The sequence below is a fragment of the Notolepis coatsorum genome, assembly GCF_963971535.1.
Source record: "Notolepis coatsorum genome assembly, chromosome: 7".
Classification (NCBI taxonomy): Eukaryota; Metazoa; Chordata; class Actinopteri; order Aulopiformes; family Paralepididae; genus Notolepis; species Notolepis coatsorum.
Window position 1 is genome coordinate 16,601,815 of NC_140171.1, and position 17,882 is coordinate 16,619,696.

A 17,882-nucleotide genomic window follows, 5' to 3' on the forward strand; every position below is an offset into this window, starting at 1 on the left:
GATCAGCATCTGTATGATCTACGGGAGAAACCATTCAAACGTTAGTAGTGCCCTTAAACCCATACAGGAAATGTACTTACGCATAGCACTACAGTTTTCCTTGTTTTCTGATTCAGATTCTGACAGATGATGAATTATTATGAATAACTTATCCTACTGATTGATTGATTGATTGAAAACTTTATTAACAGATTGTAGAATGGGTACAATACAGTATGGCTCAATACACACAATTGTTAAGGGGATGCAGACCAGAGAAAGACTTTCGTCTTTCGTATTTGTAAATCTGGTATGTCAAATGAGATGTAGCAGTACTGTATCTATATGTCATGTATGTCATATATGTTATGATGAATTGAAAATGGGGGACCCTGATGTAAACAAGACGAAAGTCTTTCTCTGGTCTGCATCCCCTTAACAATTGTGTGTATTGAGCTGTACTGTATTGTACCCATTCTGCAATCTGTTAATACAATTTCCAATAAATGTCTGCGCTGCAGGTGCAATAAGGCTGCACTTCAGTACACACAGGCCGCTGCTTCTGTGATGGAGAATGTGCCAGTTGAACCCTGTAATCGCTACAGTTTAATCGGGTAATATCCCTATCACCATGTTGTGTGTGTGTGTGGGGGGGGGGGGATAAAAAGTAAAATGTTTGATACCGTTTTGTAAATTGGTGTATAATTGTTGAAATATATATTTATTTTTTATATACAAATTATAAAAAAATATATTAATAAAACATGTTCTTCACTTCACATAAATACTATTTGTGGTGTTAAAAACATGAAAAAAATAGCTTTGGTGGCCAAAGTGTTCTATGCCAGGCAGGCATGTTTGGAAATGGTTACCATGGTCACCAGAATGCCAATCTGCAATGCCCCAATATCCATATTTCTTCTAAATATATTAAGCTAAGAAATATGTACCAAATGTGGTGCTTTTATCACAAGTTGAACAATAGGTTAGCTATGCCACTCCACTATTTGGTGTACCTTGGCATTTGATGTACTGTTATGGAAATGTGTTCCTCGCGTCAGTGTCTCCTCGGCACCAAAACGCGTGAGAACCACTTGTGAATGAATAACGTTATTATTCAACGTTAGTTTTTGGAGCGGCTACCATTAGCCGTGTTCTCTACACCTTTAACGTTCGTCAAAGAATGATGGATATAAATCTTCTGCAACCGTATATTCGGTACCATTGGCGTATCCTACGCCAGACATACACATCATTAGACGAATAATAGTGTAGAAAATGCATAAAGCAAATAAAATAACGGCAAATTGACTCACCATCCGCCATGTTTGTTGTTAGTATTTACGCAATCTGCGTGGTTTACGTACATTCTTCTAGATACCCCGGTTTGCGTCAAAACTCCAGCGCTCCCCACGGTGCAGTGCCTCGAGCACCCAGCAGACTGCAAGGATTACACTTCCGTTTTGGTCATTTCTACCTTCAAAGTAAAAGCGCAGAAATGGACAAGTATCTGTCTTAGCAACACGCAATATACATCCGATTTTATGTGACTTCTGCCATGTTTAATATGTAGGTTTTGTTGAATGACCCTGTTGAATGACATGTCGTCAGCCTGTGACTGCAACTTGTTCCTGTTTGCGGACGACTCAGCCCTGCTGGTCTCTGACAAGAACAAGTTGCAGGAACTAGGCAAAATCTGCATATCTGCAAATCTGCTGATAACAAACTATCATTACACATGGGCAAAACAGAGTCCATTCTCTTCGGTTCAAATAACAAACTCAGCAAGACCGACGGCTTCTCAGTTGCAGTGGGTGACAATATTGTCACAAGGAAAGACGAAATTACCTACCTGGGTTCCATCCTAGAGGCAAATCTTTCCTGTGACAAAATGGCATCCAATGTAATAAAAAAAAGTCAACCAACGAACTAGATTCTTGTACCGGATCTCCTCTCTGGTAAACAAGAATACCCTGAAGACTCTGGCAGGAGCACTCATTCAAGGGTACTACGACTATGCGTGCACCTCATGGTACCAAAGCACCTCAAAGGCGCTTAAAACAAAATGACAAACATCACAAAACAAACTGGTCAGACTACTACTTGACCTTACCCCCAGAACCCACCTCACCCCTGCCCACTTTGACAACCTAGGATGGCTTAGAGTAGACGACAGAGTACAGCAACTTGCAATGGGCCTGGTCTACAAGATACACTATACGACTAAGGTACCCATGTACATGTCAAAATACTTCCCAAAGGTCAGTGAATACCACGATCACAACACCAGAGGGAGCTCCACAAATCATGTTAAACCCAGATTCGGCTCAAACAAGGGACTAAATACGCTTCGCAATTATGCCACATCAATGTGGAACGCCCTACCCAAAGCTGTAAAAGAATGTGAATCCCTACCCACATTCAAAACCGCTCTTAAAGAGCACCTACGGGAGGCTGCAATTTGAAACTGGCCACCGTAAATGCCCAAAACCCCCACCACCTCCTAATAGACAGTCTCCTCCCCACCGCATGTATATATTCCCTCCCCGCCGTATGTATATTTCTCTCCCACCCACCCACCCCCTCCTAATGTACAGTCCCCTCCCCATCATATGTATATACTCTGTCAGGATCTAGGGGTAACAGTACTGTATATTTGAATACCGTTTATGTCACAAATGTATCAGTACTAAATACCTATATGTCCCTATGCCATAAATGTCATGTATGTTGTGTATGTCATAAATGTCTATATGAATTGAAAATGGGGGACCCTGATGGAAACAAGACAAACGTCTTTCTCAGGTCTGCATCCCCTTAACAATTGTGTGTATTGAGCCCATTCTGCAATCTGTTAAATAAAGTTTTCATTAATTCATTCATTCACTCCTAAAATACGGTCATTATTAATGATTGTATTTTTACAAAAGAGAGCCCACCCACATAAGTTGGTATAATAATAATAAACTATTTGTATATAGCACCTTTCATAGAATAATTAATTTGCAGCCCAAAGTGCTTCACAGCCGTAAAATAGACATAAAATAAACAGAATAAAAGCAGAGAGTAAGAAAAGAGCAAAAGTAATGCAGGTAATAACACGTTTGGTTAATGAATTAACAATATCATTACACCTGGACTAGATTAGCCGCTTCTTCACACGCAAATCTGATGTGGACTAATGAAATGTATATTTCAGCATACAATTATTCGCACACTGGATCCAATGTAGTGTTCCGTGTTCATTGTTCTAATACAAAATCACATTTAAAAAAAAGAAAATCTGTGAACATGGACCTATAAATATAATAAAAACACAACTTGGAAGGTTGGAAGCTGTCAACATTGGGATTTGAAAAAACGGGAGATTTCCCCCCGCCCCCTCCCAATGTAGTCTCCTCCCCCTCGTATGTATTGTCTGTTAGGATGTTTGTTGACAGCTGCTCTCTGGTCAAAATCTGTATGTACCCAAGGACTGGGTGAACTACTAATTGCTACATTAAATGAATCAGATACCTGGTTGAAAGTGAAATGCTGTGTACATCCCTGCATTAAATGAATGGAAGTGTCAGTGTTTCTGTAGAGGAGATGGAACGCCTGCTCTTGTCGGCACTGCGCAGCCGTGGAATCGCAAGGCCATAGATTTAGAATAGATAGAAAGGGCACATTGTGGTGTATCATAATTAATTTGTTGAATACAATAGGATTTTTATAACGTTGACACAAATTAAGGAATATTTACACTAAGTTCTATTTGACCTCTTATTTAATTCATTAATTTAATTGTAGGTACTGTTTATATTGTACATAGTCCTGTGTGTTGTATATTGTGTCCTATACTTTTGTGTTTATTGTCTCTTTATATACACCGTGGGAAGGGGGGCACGTAATTGAATTTTTCTGTATGTCTTGCACAAATTGGAAAATGACAAAGTTGACTTTGACTTTTAACATGTGTCTATAGTGTCAGACACTAATTGTAATGTTAAAAACAGATACTGCTGTAATATAAAGTGAAATTCTACCATGCCTCAATGTATCAACTTTAAACATACACTAAATGTTAATGTTAGAAATGTTAATTTCCATTACATTTCCTAAGAACAGCAATGTCCATTCTATCAACTCCAAATCTGTGCTATGAGCTCAATTCTCCCGGTGCATGCAGAAGTAGAATTGTCTTGTTTTGGATGAATGAGTAGAAATGAAAAACGGAAATCTTGTTTTATTAAAGTAGTTTTGACATGTGATATAGATAAAGACATTGTTTCATTGTGTATTGATTAACTTTACATTTGCGCTTCATTACTTTACAAAAGTTATACTGGCACATGGGTCTAATACTCTAATACAGCAATGGATTATGGGTAAATGCAACGTTAAAGCAGTGCCAATGTAAGACTGACTTTACATTAAATGAATGACAATAATATAGTATAAAGTAGGGTATTATTTGGACTAAAGAATGGTGTTGTCTCACCCTACTCGCATGTTGAGGGAGAGCACCATACATTATACACTGAGAAACCATGGCCGAGAGTGAGCTCCCCGCCCAGGAACAACCCCACTTTGCCTGACAGACTGTCCGCAAGTTGGCAACTGTCTTCCCGTCTGACTTCCTGTGCTAATGGTCTAATCTACACTTCTGCCACCTGTCGTCACGGAGGGGAATTGCAGCCATTTTGTATAAATAAAAAAAATACGGGAAAATATTTCAACAGGAGGAATATATATAAATATATATATATTTTATATATATATATACAAAATTATATATATATATATATTTATAAAAAATCTCAACCGTATTGTAAACATTGTAGAATCCCGCTTTTATGTTGAATATTTCTTTCACCGGAAGTAGTCGATACACAACAAAACATTTTACTGGCTGACAGAAAAGTCAGAAACCTGACGACTCCTGACAAGCGGTTCTTCCAAATTCAAACATTCACACTTAACTTACTAACCCGATAAGGGAAAAAAGCAGGTGGCACAACAAACGAGAGGGTGGACGTTTGGACAAACAAAAACGACGACCGATATGATGATTATGACAACACGGACGATACGCTAGCGAGTCGGATGAATGAGTTCCATGACGGGAGCCTCGGGAGGAAGAGGCTTCAGAAAGAAGCGAGGCTCCGCCGGCTGTCTGCCCCCCGACAGAGACACCGTCTCCGACCGGGTGGCGCTCCTCGCACACAACACGCCGCGGCATTTCTACTACATCATAACCTATCCTCTCCTGGGGTTGCTCTCGGCGTGTCGGTGCCTCGCCGTGCGCCTGGTCTGGCTCCTGGTCTGGTTGGCTCGTCCCTTCAGAATCACAGCCAAACAACCCAAACAGCAGCAGGAGAGTGAGGAGGAGGAGGAGGAGGAGGAAGAAGAGGACGAGCGGGTTAGAAACCACCACAAACAAGCCTTCGAATATATCTCCGCGGCGCTCAGGATCGATGAAGATGACAAAGGTGTCTATCTCTGTTTTCATTCATTCAGCCCATTGATTGATTGAAAACGTTATTAACAGATTGCAGAATGGGTACAGTACAGCCTCAATACATACAATTGTTAAGGGGATGCAGACCAGAGAAAGACTTTCGTCTTGTTTACATCAGGGTCCCCCATTTTAATTTCATCATAACATATATGACACACTGTATCCCAGTGTATCCCAATGTACAGTGTTGCTTGTACAGTTGTACAGTGTTCCCCCCCAACCCCTCCCTACCCCCCCCCCCCCCACACAACCCCACCCAACCTCCTCCAATGTACAGTTTCTATGTCAAATGTATATACTCCCTTTTCTGGACTCTTTTTGTATCACAAACAGTACTGTATTTGCAAATCTGGTATGTAATAAATGTATAGATGTAGCAGTACTGTCTATCTGTATGTCATATATGTCATTATGTCCTGATGAATTGAAAATGGGGGACCCTGATGTAAATAAGACGAAAGTCTTTCTCTGGTCTGCATCCCCTTAACAATTGTGTGTATTGAGCTGTACTGTATTGTACCCATTCTGCAATCTGTTAATAAAGTTTTCAATCAATCAAAACACACGACATACAGATAGACAGTACTGTTTGTGATACAAAAAGAGTCCAGAAAAGAGAGCATATACATTTGACGTAGAAACTGTACATTGCTTTGAATATGGTTGTGTCCCCCTCTTTGTAGACATGTGTCATGGTTGTGTTTGCGCTCCAAAACACAGCAGGCAGCCCTAATGCATTTGGCCTGTTTCAGTTGAGTGAGCATTTGCTGAAAAGTGTTAAAGAGTTCTCTCTTTTGTCTAAAACACCAACAACTATCATAGTCTGTCCTTGAGACATGCAGTCTTATGTTCAATAATAATAATAATAATAATAATAATAATGGAGTGAGCTGGTGGAGGAGATCAGACGGGTATCGGGGAGGGGGGGGGCGAGGGACTTGTACGTGAGGAGCAGGAGTTTGAAAGAGATGCAGAACTTGACTGGGAGCCAGTGGAGGTGGATGAGGGTGGGGGTGATGTGCTGCCAGGGCTTGGTGTGAGTGAGAACCCTGGCAGCTGAGTTCTGAACATACTGGAGCCTGTCCAGGGCTTTGCTGGGTACCCCGAACAGGACTCCGTTGCAGTAGTCCAACCGGGAGGTGATAAATGAGTGGATCAGGGTCTCGGCCACAGAATCTGAGAGTGAGGGTCGGAGACGGGAGATGTTTTTGAGGTGGTAAAAGGCAGACTATAACAGATTTGATGTGGGAGTGAAATGAAAGTGGAGTCGAGGGTGACGCCCAGGTTACGGACTTCGAGAGACGGGGAGATGGAACAGCCGTCAACGTGGAGGAGGAGATCTCCAACCTTCCGGAGCAGTGCCTTGTGGGGGGCCACAACCATGAGCTCTGTCTTTTTGCTGTTGACTTTGAGTAGTTTGGTTGACATCCAGGTTTTTATGGCGTGGAGGCAGTTGACGAAGGACTATGGGGGGAGCTGGGAGGATGGTGAGGTCAGTGTTTCCCACAGGATTTTCAGAGACTATGGGGGGTGGACCTCCGACCCTCTAGGGGGGTCCGGGGGCATGCCCCCCGTAACTTTTTTTGTGTGTACTGTACATTTTAAAGTAAAATGCATCAATCTGGTGCACTTTGAGAGCAAAATAAAGAGGCTAGATCTATGATGAACTTTGTGCTCAAAACACAAAATCGACTAGACTAGTGCTTCCCAATCCTCTCCTCGAAGCACCCCCAGCCGTTCAATGTATTTGTTAAATTCCACCACCAGTACACCTGATTCAACTTAACCCTTTAATCGCCAATGACGTGTTACGACGTCATTCTCTGCCATGCGTAATCTGCCAATGACGTCGTACAGTGTCTTTGAGATCAATATTTCAAATTTCTGTCATGGAAATCATATTTCACCCACGGAGACTTGACGGGTGCTGTAGATCTCCTCTCAACTCTCCAACGGTTCAAGACCGCCACCTGGTGGCCGATCGGCGAGTTGCCAAAACCGGAAGTGAGCGGCCGGAAGTGGTGCTCACCCATATTTCATCCGGCCACTCGCTATCGCTCGCGGGACTCCATCTCGACACACTGGATAATCGATCGGTTGCCATAATTCAATAAACAACGTTATTTGGACGTATATAGTATTATACAACCTGGAAATGGATCGCATATATCAACATCCCATAATAGCAATCTTTTTGCTCCACGCTCATCACCCAACGCTACGAGGAGACTGGGTGAGTTTCAGCCTGTTTGTTTACCATTTTCGATACAAACTGCTATGATCAATATATCACCCATACTACATGATTCATTTAACGTCGGTCATTGCATTATAAACGACCCCCCCCCCCCCCCCCCCCCCCCCCCCTCCGGTCAACATCAGATGATGAGGCATGACGTTTAGGACCTTGTACAATTGACATTTTTTATCTGACGTCAATCAGTATCAAACTACATTTGATGATCTAATATATGTATTTATGGCTATAACTCACATTCTATGGAATGCTGCAGAAAACGATAAAAACATATTTATACTTTAGACCGTATTTTAGTATGAATGTGTGAATGAAAAAGTAGAACGTTGCTACATCCTAAACGATAGATACTTGATGTTGAATGGGCCATAGTAATGTCAATTTAGCAATACAATTTAAAAAGTTATAGCCCTGCAAAGAAGGGGAACATCTCCATAGACTTACAGTACTGGCAGAGAAGGGATTAAGATGAGAATAATCTCCGGCAGATAAAGGGTTAACTAGCCCTTTATTAGTTGAATCAAGGTGTGCTGGTGGTGGAATTTAACAAATACATGGAACGGCTGGGGTGTCTCGAGGAGAGGTTTGGGAACCACTGGACTACTAGAGAGCATACATTTGAGCCATCAAAGAAATGAAGCAAAAGCGGTTACCTGTGTTCAACTGGGGGCCAATGGTTGTGCCCCCCCCCCTGGTTTATAAATCAATTCTGATTTATTGCTCAGATCTGATTAAGGTTTTTATTTGGCTGTTGAAAAAAAAATTTATTTACTGTATATAAATGTGGCCAATATTAAATTCCGGTGTGAACTGGTCCCACGCTCCTGAACTGACGCACATGCGCAAATGAACAATAGCGAAGATGAAAGTAAACGGGGAGGGCGGTGAAGTTCATGGTTTGATTTATAAGTTTCAGCTGATTTGTGATAATGGGGACAAGGAATCCCGCCAGTGCAGAATTATTAGGAATGTCAGTCTAGACTAGTGACGTAAAAGTTGCATGAATTCTCATATGACTGTTCCGACTGAGGTCGCATTGCAAAGAATCGGACCTGTACCGATTTAGGACCACATTACAAAAGTGGCCCAAATCGGAATTGAAAAGATGACATTCCACCATGTGATTTGTGCTGCTCACACACCGCACACTCCATTTACACTGTTATGAAAGAATGAGATCTGAATCGCACAAGGGGTCTTTCTGTTTGGTTTCAACATTGGGGGAGACCTTTTAAGCTGGGCACAATGCATCTCCTCCTGCGTTCTGGTGAACCTTTATGCACCAATTTATGGTGGAAATGTCTTTATTTATGTAAAGAAAAAAAAAGACAACATGCAGGTAACCGCGGCGCTGACACAAATATAATGGAATATAATGCAGTAAGGCTCTGAAACGGTTGGTTAATATATAGTTACAGGTAAGATTAAGAAGGATATACGAAATGTTGTGACCCCCTTATTTCTTTTGACCTTTTTTGGGGAGCTGGTTGTCTTTCATTTGAGCTATAATCTTTTGAGGGGGACAACATGACCTCTTCTCAATATTGAGGGGGACATGTCCCCATGCAACCCCCCCATAAACTAGATATTATGGAGTCACATATGAGCAAATAAATCTGATTTGGGGCAGTTTTTGTCAGCAGTGTGAACAACAGCCTCTGTTGTAATACCGGATCTCTGGGGATGGACAGGGAGCTGTGGCCCCTCGTTGGAAAACATTTCCTCTTAAAGGGGTACGCCGCCCGTTTCCAGAAAGCACACGTTCGTCCCTGCGCCCCCGGGACAGTTTAGTTTGTGAGCCAGTCGCGCCACTCTCAAAGAGTAGGGTACTTCTGCAGTGCTGCTCGGTGACATCGAGTAGGTTATTACAATGGAATAAAAGCCAAAACATGTGGTTGGTCCTCAACCGTTGGATTCGAAACACGGATTTATCCGTGGTTGGCCGGGAAACTGTTAATTATTTATTTTTAACTACGTTTATTATTATTATTATTATTATTATTATTATTATTATTATTATTATTATTATTATTATTATTATTATTATTATTATTATTATTATTATTATTATTCTGATCAAGGTGTTTTTGTTACCAGGACACAAGGAACAGGCAGTGGACTGGTATAAACAAGGGATCTCTGAGCTGGAGAGAGGTATCGCCATTGAAATAGCTGGAAATGGTGAGTATATAATTGGTGCACACTTTACCGCTTACAACAATTACAGGGTTCCCGCAGGGTCGGGAACACGCCAACTTTTTTGGGAAATTAGCTTATTTGTCAGTTAGACAAGAAGATACATACCCTTTTCTTCTCTGTGCATGCATAGGGAACAGCCGCACCGTTAGCCTAGCTTAGCGTCATTCACTGGAAGTAGGTGTGCCAGTGTAGCCTAGTTCCCAACAGTCACGAAATACACTCCAAATACAACTCTAAAACGTTCCTGTAAACATGTTGTGACCTGTGTATTTACCACATGAAAAATGTATTATAATTAGACATTTTGTTTTCTAAGCAGATATATACTCGGAACTATTTTTTGCCGAACCACTGCTGCCTGGGTGCCGTGATTTCATCACCTCAAAATCCCCGTTGTAACTATAGAAACTGTGGCTAAACAATGAAGACACTTTTATGCTCTTGTTCATATAACCTGAACTCCTGAGTAAACAAAATAGGTTACCCAATTTACGAGTAGCCTAATGTCTCGTTTTTGGTGTTACATTATGTAACGCCAGTCAGCAAGCGAACGTAGCAATCAAATGGGATGCAGGGACCGCTGAGGATTATACTAGGATAGTCCAGCGAAGTTATGATAATAATAATAATAATAATAATAATAATAATAATAATAATAATAATAATAATAATAATAATAATAATAATAATGGATTAAATTTGTACCGCACTCTACATTCGTGAGAATCTCAGAGTGCTACAGAAGATATAGACAAAAGTTAAATGAATAAAACAATTTAAAATGAATAAAAACAATTAAAAAGACTAACAACCAGTGAAATGGAAGAACCTAAGAGTAAAATAAAAATAATAGTCAAATGAATAGAAGTAAAAATTAAAGTAAAAGAAAATTCAGGCAAAAGCCTTGTTAAAAAGAAATGTTTTTAGGCCCCTTTTAAAAACCTCGACGGATTGTGGTGCTCTCAGGTGGATGGGGAGAGCATTCCAAAGTCTGGGTGCGGCAGAGCAGAAGGCGCGATCGCCCATGGTGTGCAGCTTAGTCCTGGGGGCTTTGAGGAGGTAGGCTGTGCCGGAGCGGAGGGAACGTGAGGAGGACTGGGGGGTGAGGAGTTCCTTGAGATAGGCAGTTATGTCCTAAGTTACGTCCTAGTCATCAATCTCACAATATTCGCTAACGTTAGACAGATGGAATACAGTCTTCCATCTAAAAACATAACTGAAAACTTACCCCAGTTAGGACAGCCAAAACCTGTCCAATCTTTTGCCGTCGACTAAAGACTAATTTCTTCAACCATTATCTGAAATAATAATAAAAATAAATAAAATAAAAAAGAATATCTAATCTAACCCTAACTAACCCTACTGTCATGCACTTGTCCTAATAAACTAACCTACACTGTAGCACTCAACACTGTGATGAACATTGTTACTCAGCTGATAGAGTTGTACCCTTCCTGATGACTTGTCGTACAAAACTTGTAAGTCGCTTTGGATAAAAGCGTCAGCTAAATGACTAAATGTAAATGTCATGGTTGCCAGTGTTTCACCTTCTCCTCTCTGTGTGATGCCGATGGTGGGATGGCCGTATCCTATTTTTTCATAATAGTCATCTTGTGCAAACACGATGATTCTTGATTATATTTATTTCTATTGTTGTGTTGGCATCTTCAGAGCAAGTAGGCATAGCTTCAACCGGTCCGGATCTTTAGTCGCTAGCTACTAACTTAGTCACATTGGTTTTATTGACTGAAGTTACAACAGGGCTTTTGAGGTGATGAAATCACTACGCCCAGGCAGCAGTGGTTCGTCAAAAAATAGTTCAGAGTATATATCTGCTTAGAAAATGAAAATGTAAAAAAATCTCCACGTGGTAAATACACAGGTCACAACATGTTTACAGGAAAGTTTTGGAGTTGTATTTGGAGTGTATTTCGTGACTTTTGGGAACTAGGCTACACTGGCACACCTACTTCCAGTGAATGCCGCTAAGCTAGGCTAACGGTGCTGCTTGTCTAACTCCAGGGTAGATGGCAAATAAGCTAATTTCCCAAAAAGTTGGCGTGTTCCTTTTAAAAGAAAGAAGAAGACAATCAGAATTTTAGGCCTTAAAAATGTATTGTATTAGGAAGTTACTTCTACGTAGTGATAACCTCTCTCTCTCTGTATCTTGTTGAAATGTGTTTTGGGGAAATGTCCAGGCTGTAAAGTAAGCAGTATGGTAACAGTCTATCAGTTCCTCCCAACAATTCATATGGATAACCTCTTTCCGTCATTTTCCTTCATACTTTTCTTTTGGCCAGTATGGAAATAAGTATTTAATCCTATTCAAAGTGGTCTTTAACACAATCTCTGCCACGCAATATGAGCATCTTATAGCTCTGACGCCACCACTGTAAGCCTATGGAGTCGCTCACCTTGTTTTGCAGGGCTATATACTTAATCTATTGGCATTTCCTCCCTATACACGCTACAATTAAAATGTCAAATGCATATGATCGGTATATATTATGCTCCATCCTGCATGAAGGAAATGGGGGGGGGGGGGTCATTTCTGATTAATTGATTGTCAATAACGGCTTTCTTTAGTACAACCCCATACGCTGATCAGATCGTTTGCAATGAAAGAAATGGACAATGAAGCTGCAATTAACGTTAGATTCCTCTTACCTCTGGCCAATGATACTGGAGGAAGAATATTCCAATTATTTGATTGCCATCTGCTAGATCCTTTTTCCGTTTGCCCGACGCCATGAACTCAAAAAGCATATTGATTCTTGCGTCTCGAAGTCGATTCAATGCACTCAAGTGTGTATCTGGATTCACATTACAAGAAACCTCCGCCCGGAAGACATTCACTGATGCACAGACCTAACATTCCTGTAGAGAGTGAGTGCAACATCGCCCGAAATCCACCAGGCGGCGGTATCGGGCCGTTGCAATATCAGACAGAGTGCCAGAGTTTCCCAGAGCCTTGCTGGATGAATATGGCAATAGCGAATAAAAGAAATAACGATCACAATTATTCGATTGGCGGGCTATAACGAGTTAACTCGTTCTTGCCGCAGGATGTGTTAAAGTCTTACATTTAACTTGTTGAAACCAGCAGGAACCCTGTATGAATTGTGTTTCATCCAATAAGCTGTGAAGAAACGATTAGAAGACGTCTTTGAGTTTGTTCTCCTCCTCTCCTCCAGGAGAGAAGCATGAACGCGATAAACGGCTGCAGGCCAAGATGATCAGCAACCTCATCATGACCCGAGACAGACTGCAGCTGTTGGGTGAGACACGCACGCACGCACGCACACACACACACACAAGTCCATTGGAGAATGAGACCCATTGTTATTATGTAGACCACTTAATTTAACAAAAACAAATAGCACTTTAAGTTCTTTCTTGATGTTACTTTCTGTCTATGCTGCAGATCTGTCTCTCCCCTCTGTCTCTCCTCTCTGCCTCTCCTCTGTCTCTCCTCTGTCTCTCCTCTCTGTCTCTCCTCCTCTGTCTCTCCTCTGTCTCTCCTCTCTGTCTCCCCTGTCTCTCCTCTACCTCTCCTCTGCCTCTCCTCTGTCTCTCCTCTACCTCTCCTCTGTCTCTGTCTCTCCTCTACCTCTCCTCTGTCTCTCCTCTGCCTGTCCTCTGTCTCCGCTGTCTCTCCTCTGTCTCTCCTCTGTCTCTCCTCTACCCCTCTGTCTCCTCTGTCTCTCCTCTACCCCTCCTCTGTCTCCTCTGTCTCCTCTGTCTCTCCTCTACCTCTCCTCTGTCTCATCTGTCTCCTCTGCCTCTCCTCTGTCTCCTCTGTCTCTCCTCTGTCTCTCCCCTGTCTCCCCTGTCTCCTCTGTCTCCCCTGTCTCCCCTGTCTCTCTCCTGTCTCTCCCCTGTCTCCCCTGTCTCTCTCCTGTCTCTCCCCTGTCTCTCCCCTGTCTCTCTCTCCTCTGCCTCTCCTCTGTCTCCTCTGTCTCTCCCCTGTCTCCCCTGTCTCTCTCCTGTCTCTCCTCTGTCTCTCCCCTGTCTCTCCCCTGTCTCTCTCTTCTCTGTCTCTCCTCTGTCTCTCCTCTGTCTCTCCCCTGTCTCCCCTGTCTCTCTCCTGTCTCTCCTCTGTCTCTCCCCTGTCTCCCCTGTCTCTCTCTTCTCTGTTTCTCCTCTGTCTCTCCCCTCTCTTTCCTCTCTCTCTGTCTTTCCTCTCCCCTGTCTTTCCTCTCTCCTGTCTCTCCTCTCTCCTGTCTCTCCTCTGTCTCTCCTCTACCTCTCATCTGTCTCTCCTCTGTCTCCTCCTCTACCTCTCCTCTGTCTCATCTGTCTCTCCTCTGTTTCTCCCCTGTCTTTCCTCTCTCCTGTCTCTCCTCTGTCTCTCCTCTGTCTCTCCTCCTCTACCTCTCCTCTGTCTCATCTGTCTTTCCTCTGTCTCTCCTCCTCTACCTCTCCTCTGTCTCATCTGTCTCTCCTCTGTCTCTCCCCTGTCTTTCCTCTCTCCTGTCTCTCCTCTGTCTCTCCTGTCTCTCATCTGTCTCTCATCTGCCTCTCCTCTGTCTCCTCTGTCTCTGTCTCTCCTCTGTCTCTCCTCCTCTGTCTCTCATCTGCCTCTCCTCTGTCTCTCCTCTGTCTCTCCTCCTCTGTCTCTCATCTGCCTCTCCTCTGTCTCCTCTGTCTCTCTGTCTCTCCCCTGTCTCTCCTCCTCTGTCTCTCCTCTGTCTCTCTGTCTCTCCTCTGTCTCTCCTCTGTCTCTCCTCTGTCTCTCCTCCTCTGTCTCTCCTCTGTCTCTCTATCTCTCCTCTGTCTCTCCTCTGCCTCTCCTCTGTCTCTCCTCTGTCTCTCCTGTCTCTCTGTCTCTCCTTTGTCTCCTCTGTCTCTCTGCCTCTCCTCTGTCTCTCCTCTGTCTCTTCTCTGCCTCTCCTCTGTCTTTCCTCTGTCTCTCCTCTGTCTCTCCTCCTCTGTCTCTCCTCTGTCTCTGCCTCTCCTCTGTCTCTCTGTCTCTCCTCTGACTGTCTCTTCTCTATGTCTATGCTGCAGATCCCTGCCTCTCCCAAATATTGTTTTCTGTTTGTGTCGTTTTGTCCCTGTTGTTTTAGCCACGGTGGTCTCAGGTTCTGCAGCTCAGAGAGACGTCTACACTGACACCACTAACCCAGCCTACCATAACGCTCATCTATGCTCAGGTGGGTGCTGCTACTACTGGGTGCTGCTACTGCTGGGTGCTGCTACTGCTGGGTGCTGCACCTACTGGGTGCTGCTACTGGCTGCTGCTACTACTGGCTGCTGCTACTACTGGGTGCTGCTACTAGGGGTGCTGCTACTGACTAAAAGTATAATGGAGCTCTATGGAGAAACCATGACACTCCCCTGACAAAAAGTATAATGGAGCTCTATGGAGAAACCATGACACTCCCCTGACAAAAAGTATAATGGAGCTCTATGGAGAAACCATGACACTCCCCGGACTAAAAGTATAATGGAGCTCTATGGTGAAACCATGACACTCCCCGGACTAAAAGTATAATGGAGCTCTATGGAGAAACCATCACACCCCTGACTAAAAGTATAATGGAGCTCTATGGAGAAACCATGACACTCACCTGACTAAAAGTATAATGGAGCTCGATGGAGAAACCATGACACTCCCCTGACAAAAATTCGAATGGAGCTCTATGGAGAATATGTCATAGCTTCTAAAATTGAAGGTCCGCGCTGCTCTGTGTCTAATATGAAATGACTATTGCTCGTTGACATGCCCACTACGCAAAACTATTACTCGCACACTGTGCTTCTAAAAAAATCCGGTCCTCACAAATCAATTTGTAGGGTTAAATGCCCCGTCGTAGGGTTAGTAGCTTCTGTCTGGTTGTGTAGACACTGAGATATTTCAGACATAGCCACTGTTCCAATGGCAGGGATCCCAGAGTTCTAGAACTTTCACCTTCAAACTTTATTTGTAAAGCACATTTCACAGACAGATATTTCACTCACAGCTGCAACACTATGCACTTTTACAAACATCAAAATATGTTTTAGTTCTTTTTAGCCAACTCTGTGATGATGGTGCAGTGACATGACGACTAAAAGAAAAAGATCCATCTTTTTTAGTTTTGACTAATGTATAACGGTTTTTGGACAGTTTTTCTGTTTTCCAATATATAGTGTATAATAGGGGTGGAACGGTTCACAAAATCCACGGTTCAGTTCGTATCACGGTTTTGGGGTCACGGTTTTCGGTTCGGTTCGGTATACTATACGTTTTATTTTATTTTTATTTGTATTTTTAAATGTAACACTCGAAAAATACCATACATCAGCATAAGATATATATATCCTAAAAAATATCCAACTTTTCAGTTATTCTCAAGGACGTAGTCATGCAAAAACTGAAAGAATGAGGCAGTTTGACATCGGGCACATAATTTTGACAGTGACCGGTTAGAGCTAGGAGAGATTTTGGTACAGCAAGAGGGGAGGCATTGCTGATTTAAACATGCTTCTCATTTATTTGGTTAAAAAAAAGTTTACAGTGGTTTGCCTTAAATAATGTTTGGCACACAAAGACCGAACTGACTGAAAATATAGGCTACATTTGTCTTAACTTAGTGCAAACAAACTAAATAATTAAACCTTTCTATTTTTGTGGCCACATTATAGACAAATTCCATCAACATAAAGTATCCATATGCTCAACCAGCACTAGACTTTCGTTTCTTTAAAATAAACACAAAAAAACAATGTCAACAATGTTTAAATTCCCTGATGGTCAGTTCTTAATGGAAAGATTAGTTTTCCGCTTGAAATTCAAGTGCAGTATTTGAAATACAATGAAAGGAATATGGCTGGATTTCTTATCAAAAAGGAAAAGTGTCACTGTTTAAAATAAATAAATCATGTGTACTAAATATATATATATTTACTTTTTAATTGCATGAAACATTATGAAGTATTCTCTTATGCCGCTTTTCCACTGCATGGTACCTAATCGCCTCTACTCGCTTTAGCTTTTTGAGCGTCTTGGTAGCCGTATTTGAAGTGACGTCACACGAGGAAGTCAACAGTAACACGGCATTGGAACCTGGAGAAGCCCTGATGCATGAAGCGATATAATATAAACGAACTGTGAGCGTTTCCACGGTTAGCGGCTAACGTTAGTTAGCTTAGCTAGCGGCTAATTTTGTTACCGCCTCTCTGGGTGTGTGTATGTGCGTATTTTCTTGCGCATCCCCTGAACCGAACAATACACACATGCCCAGTGTTAATTTTGGTAGCTATTTTAATTTTAGTTTTAGTCATGTGTCAAATGCTCCTTTTTTGTTTTCATCATATTTAGTCACCTTCATTTATTTTTCGTTTAGTCAGTTTTAGTCAACTACAGGTCTGAGCATTTTAGTCTTAGTCAGTTTTAGTCTCGATTTTGTCTTTTTTGTTTTAGTCTAGATTTAGTAGCAGAAAACGGATGAAATTTGTCTAGTTTTCGTAAAAAAAAAAAAAAAGTCATTTTATATTGTAAATAATGCAATTCTATTTATTCTTTAAGTATAGTCTAGCCAAAACCCTATCAGCTGATTCACAATAAGTTCCGTCAAAGGCTAGAAGCCCAATAGTAAGTAACCAAACATTCCTTGAAATGGTCAATAGATTCAGAAATATGGAATGGAATGGAACATATTCTAATTTAAATTGCTTATTTTTTTTTAACCAACAAAGCAACAATAGGATAGTGTAAATACACAGAACACACTGATTGCAATTCTCACTGGGACCTACTGTACAAATTTCACACACGTCACACACACATTCCCTTTTGTCCGTCGAGTACAACCGTAGATCGCCGACGTCGCTTTAAACTTAAAACTTAAAATGGCGGCCTCCTTGGGGCGCTCCAGTAGCACACCACATAGCGCGCTGAGTTGCGAAGCGGTCGTCCCGGGTTCGTTTCCCAGTCCTGGCCACCATTTGCCGCATGTCTTC

At 42.1% G+C, this 17,882-nt stretch overlaps 1 protein-coding gene across 2 annotated transcripts in view; it reads left to right on the plus strand.

The window, feature by feature from the left end:
• The first annotated feature begins 4,881 nt into the window (after positions 1–4,881).
• Positions 4,882–17,882, plus strand: part of LOC311232439 (spastin-like) — a 30,650-nt gene continuing 17,649 nt past the window's right edge. Inside the window, exons 1-4 of one of the 2 annotated variants that reach the window (XM_084319236.1) lie at positions 4,882–5,450; positions 9,834–9,917; positions 13,130–13,213; positions 15,005–15,091. In XM_084319236.1, the coding sequence (XP_084175362.1) occupies positions 5,069–5,450; positions 9,834–9,917; positions 13,130–13,213; positions 15,005–15,091 (637 nt within the window). In that variant the 5' untranslated portion in view covers positions 4,882–5,068. The remainder of the gene's footprint in view (positions 5,451–9,833; positions 9,918–13,129; positions 13,214–15,004; positions 15,092–17,882) is intronic. The other variant, XM_084319237.1, reaches the window with a different exon arrangement.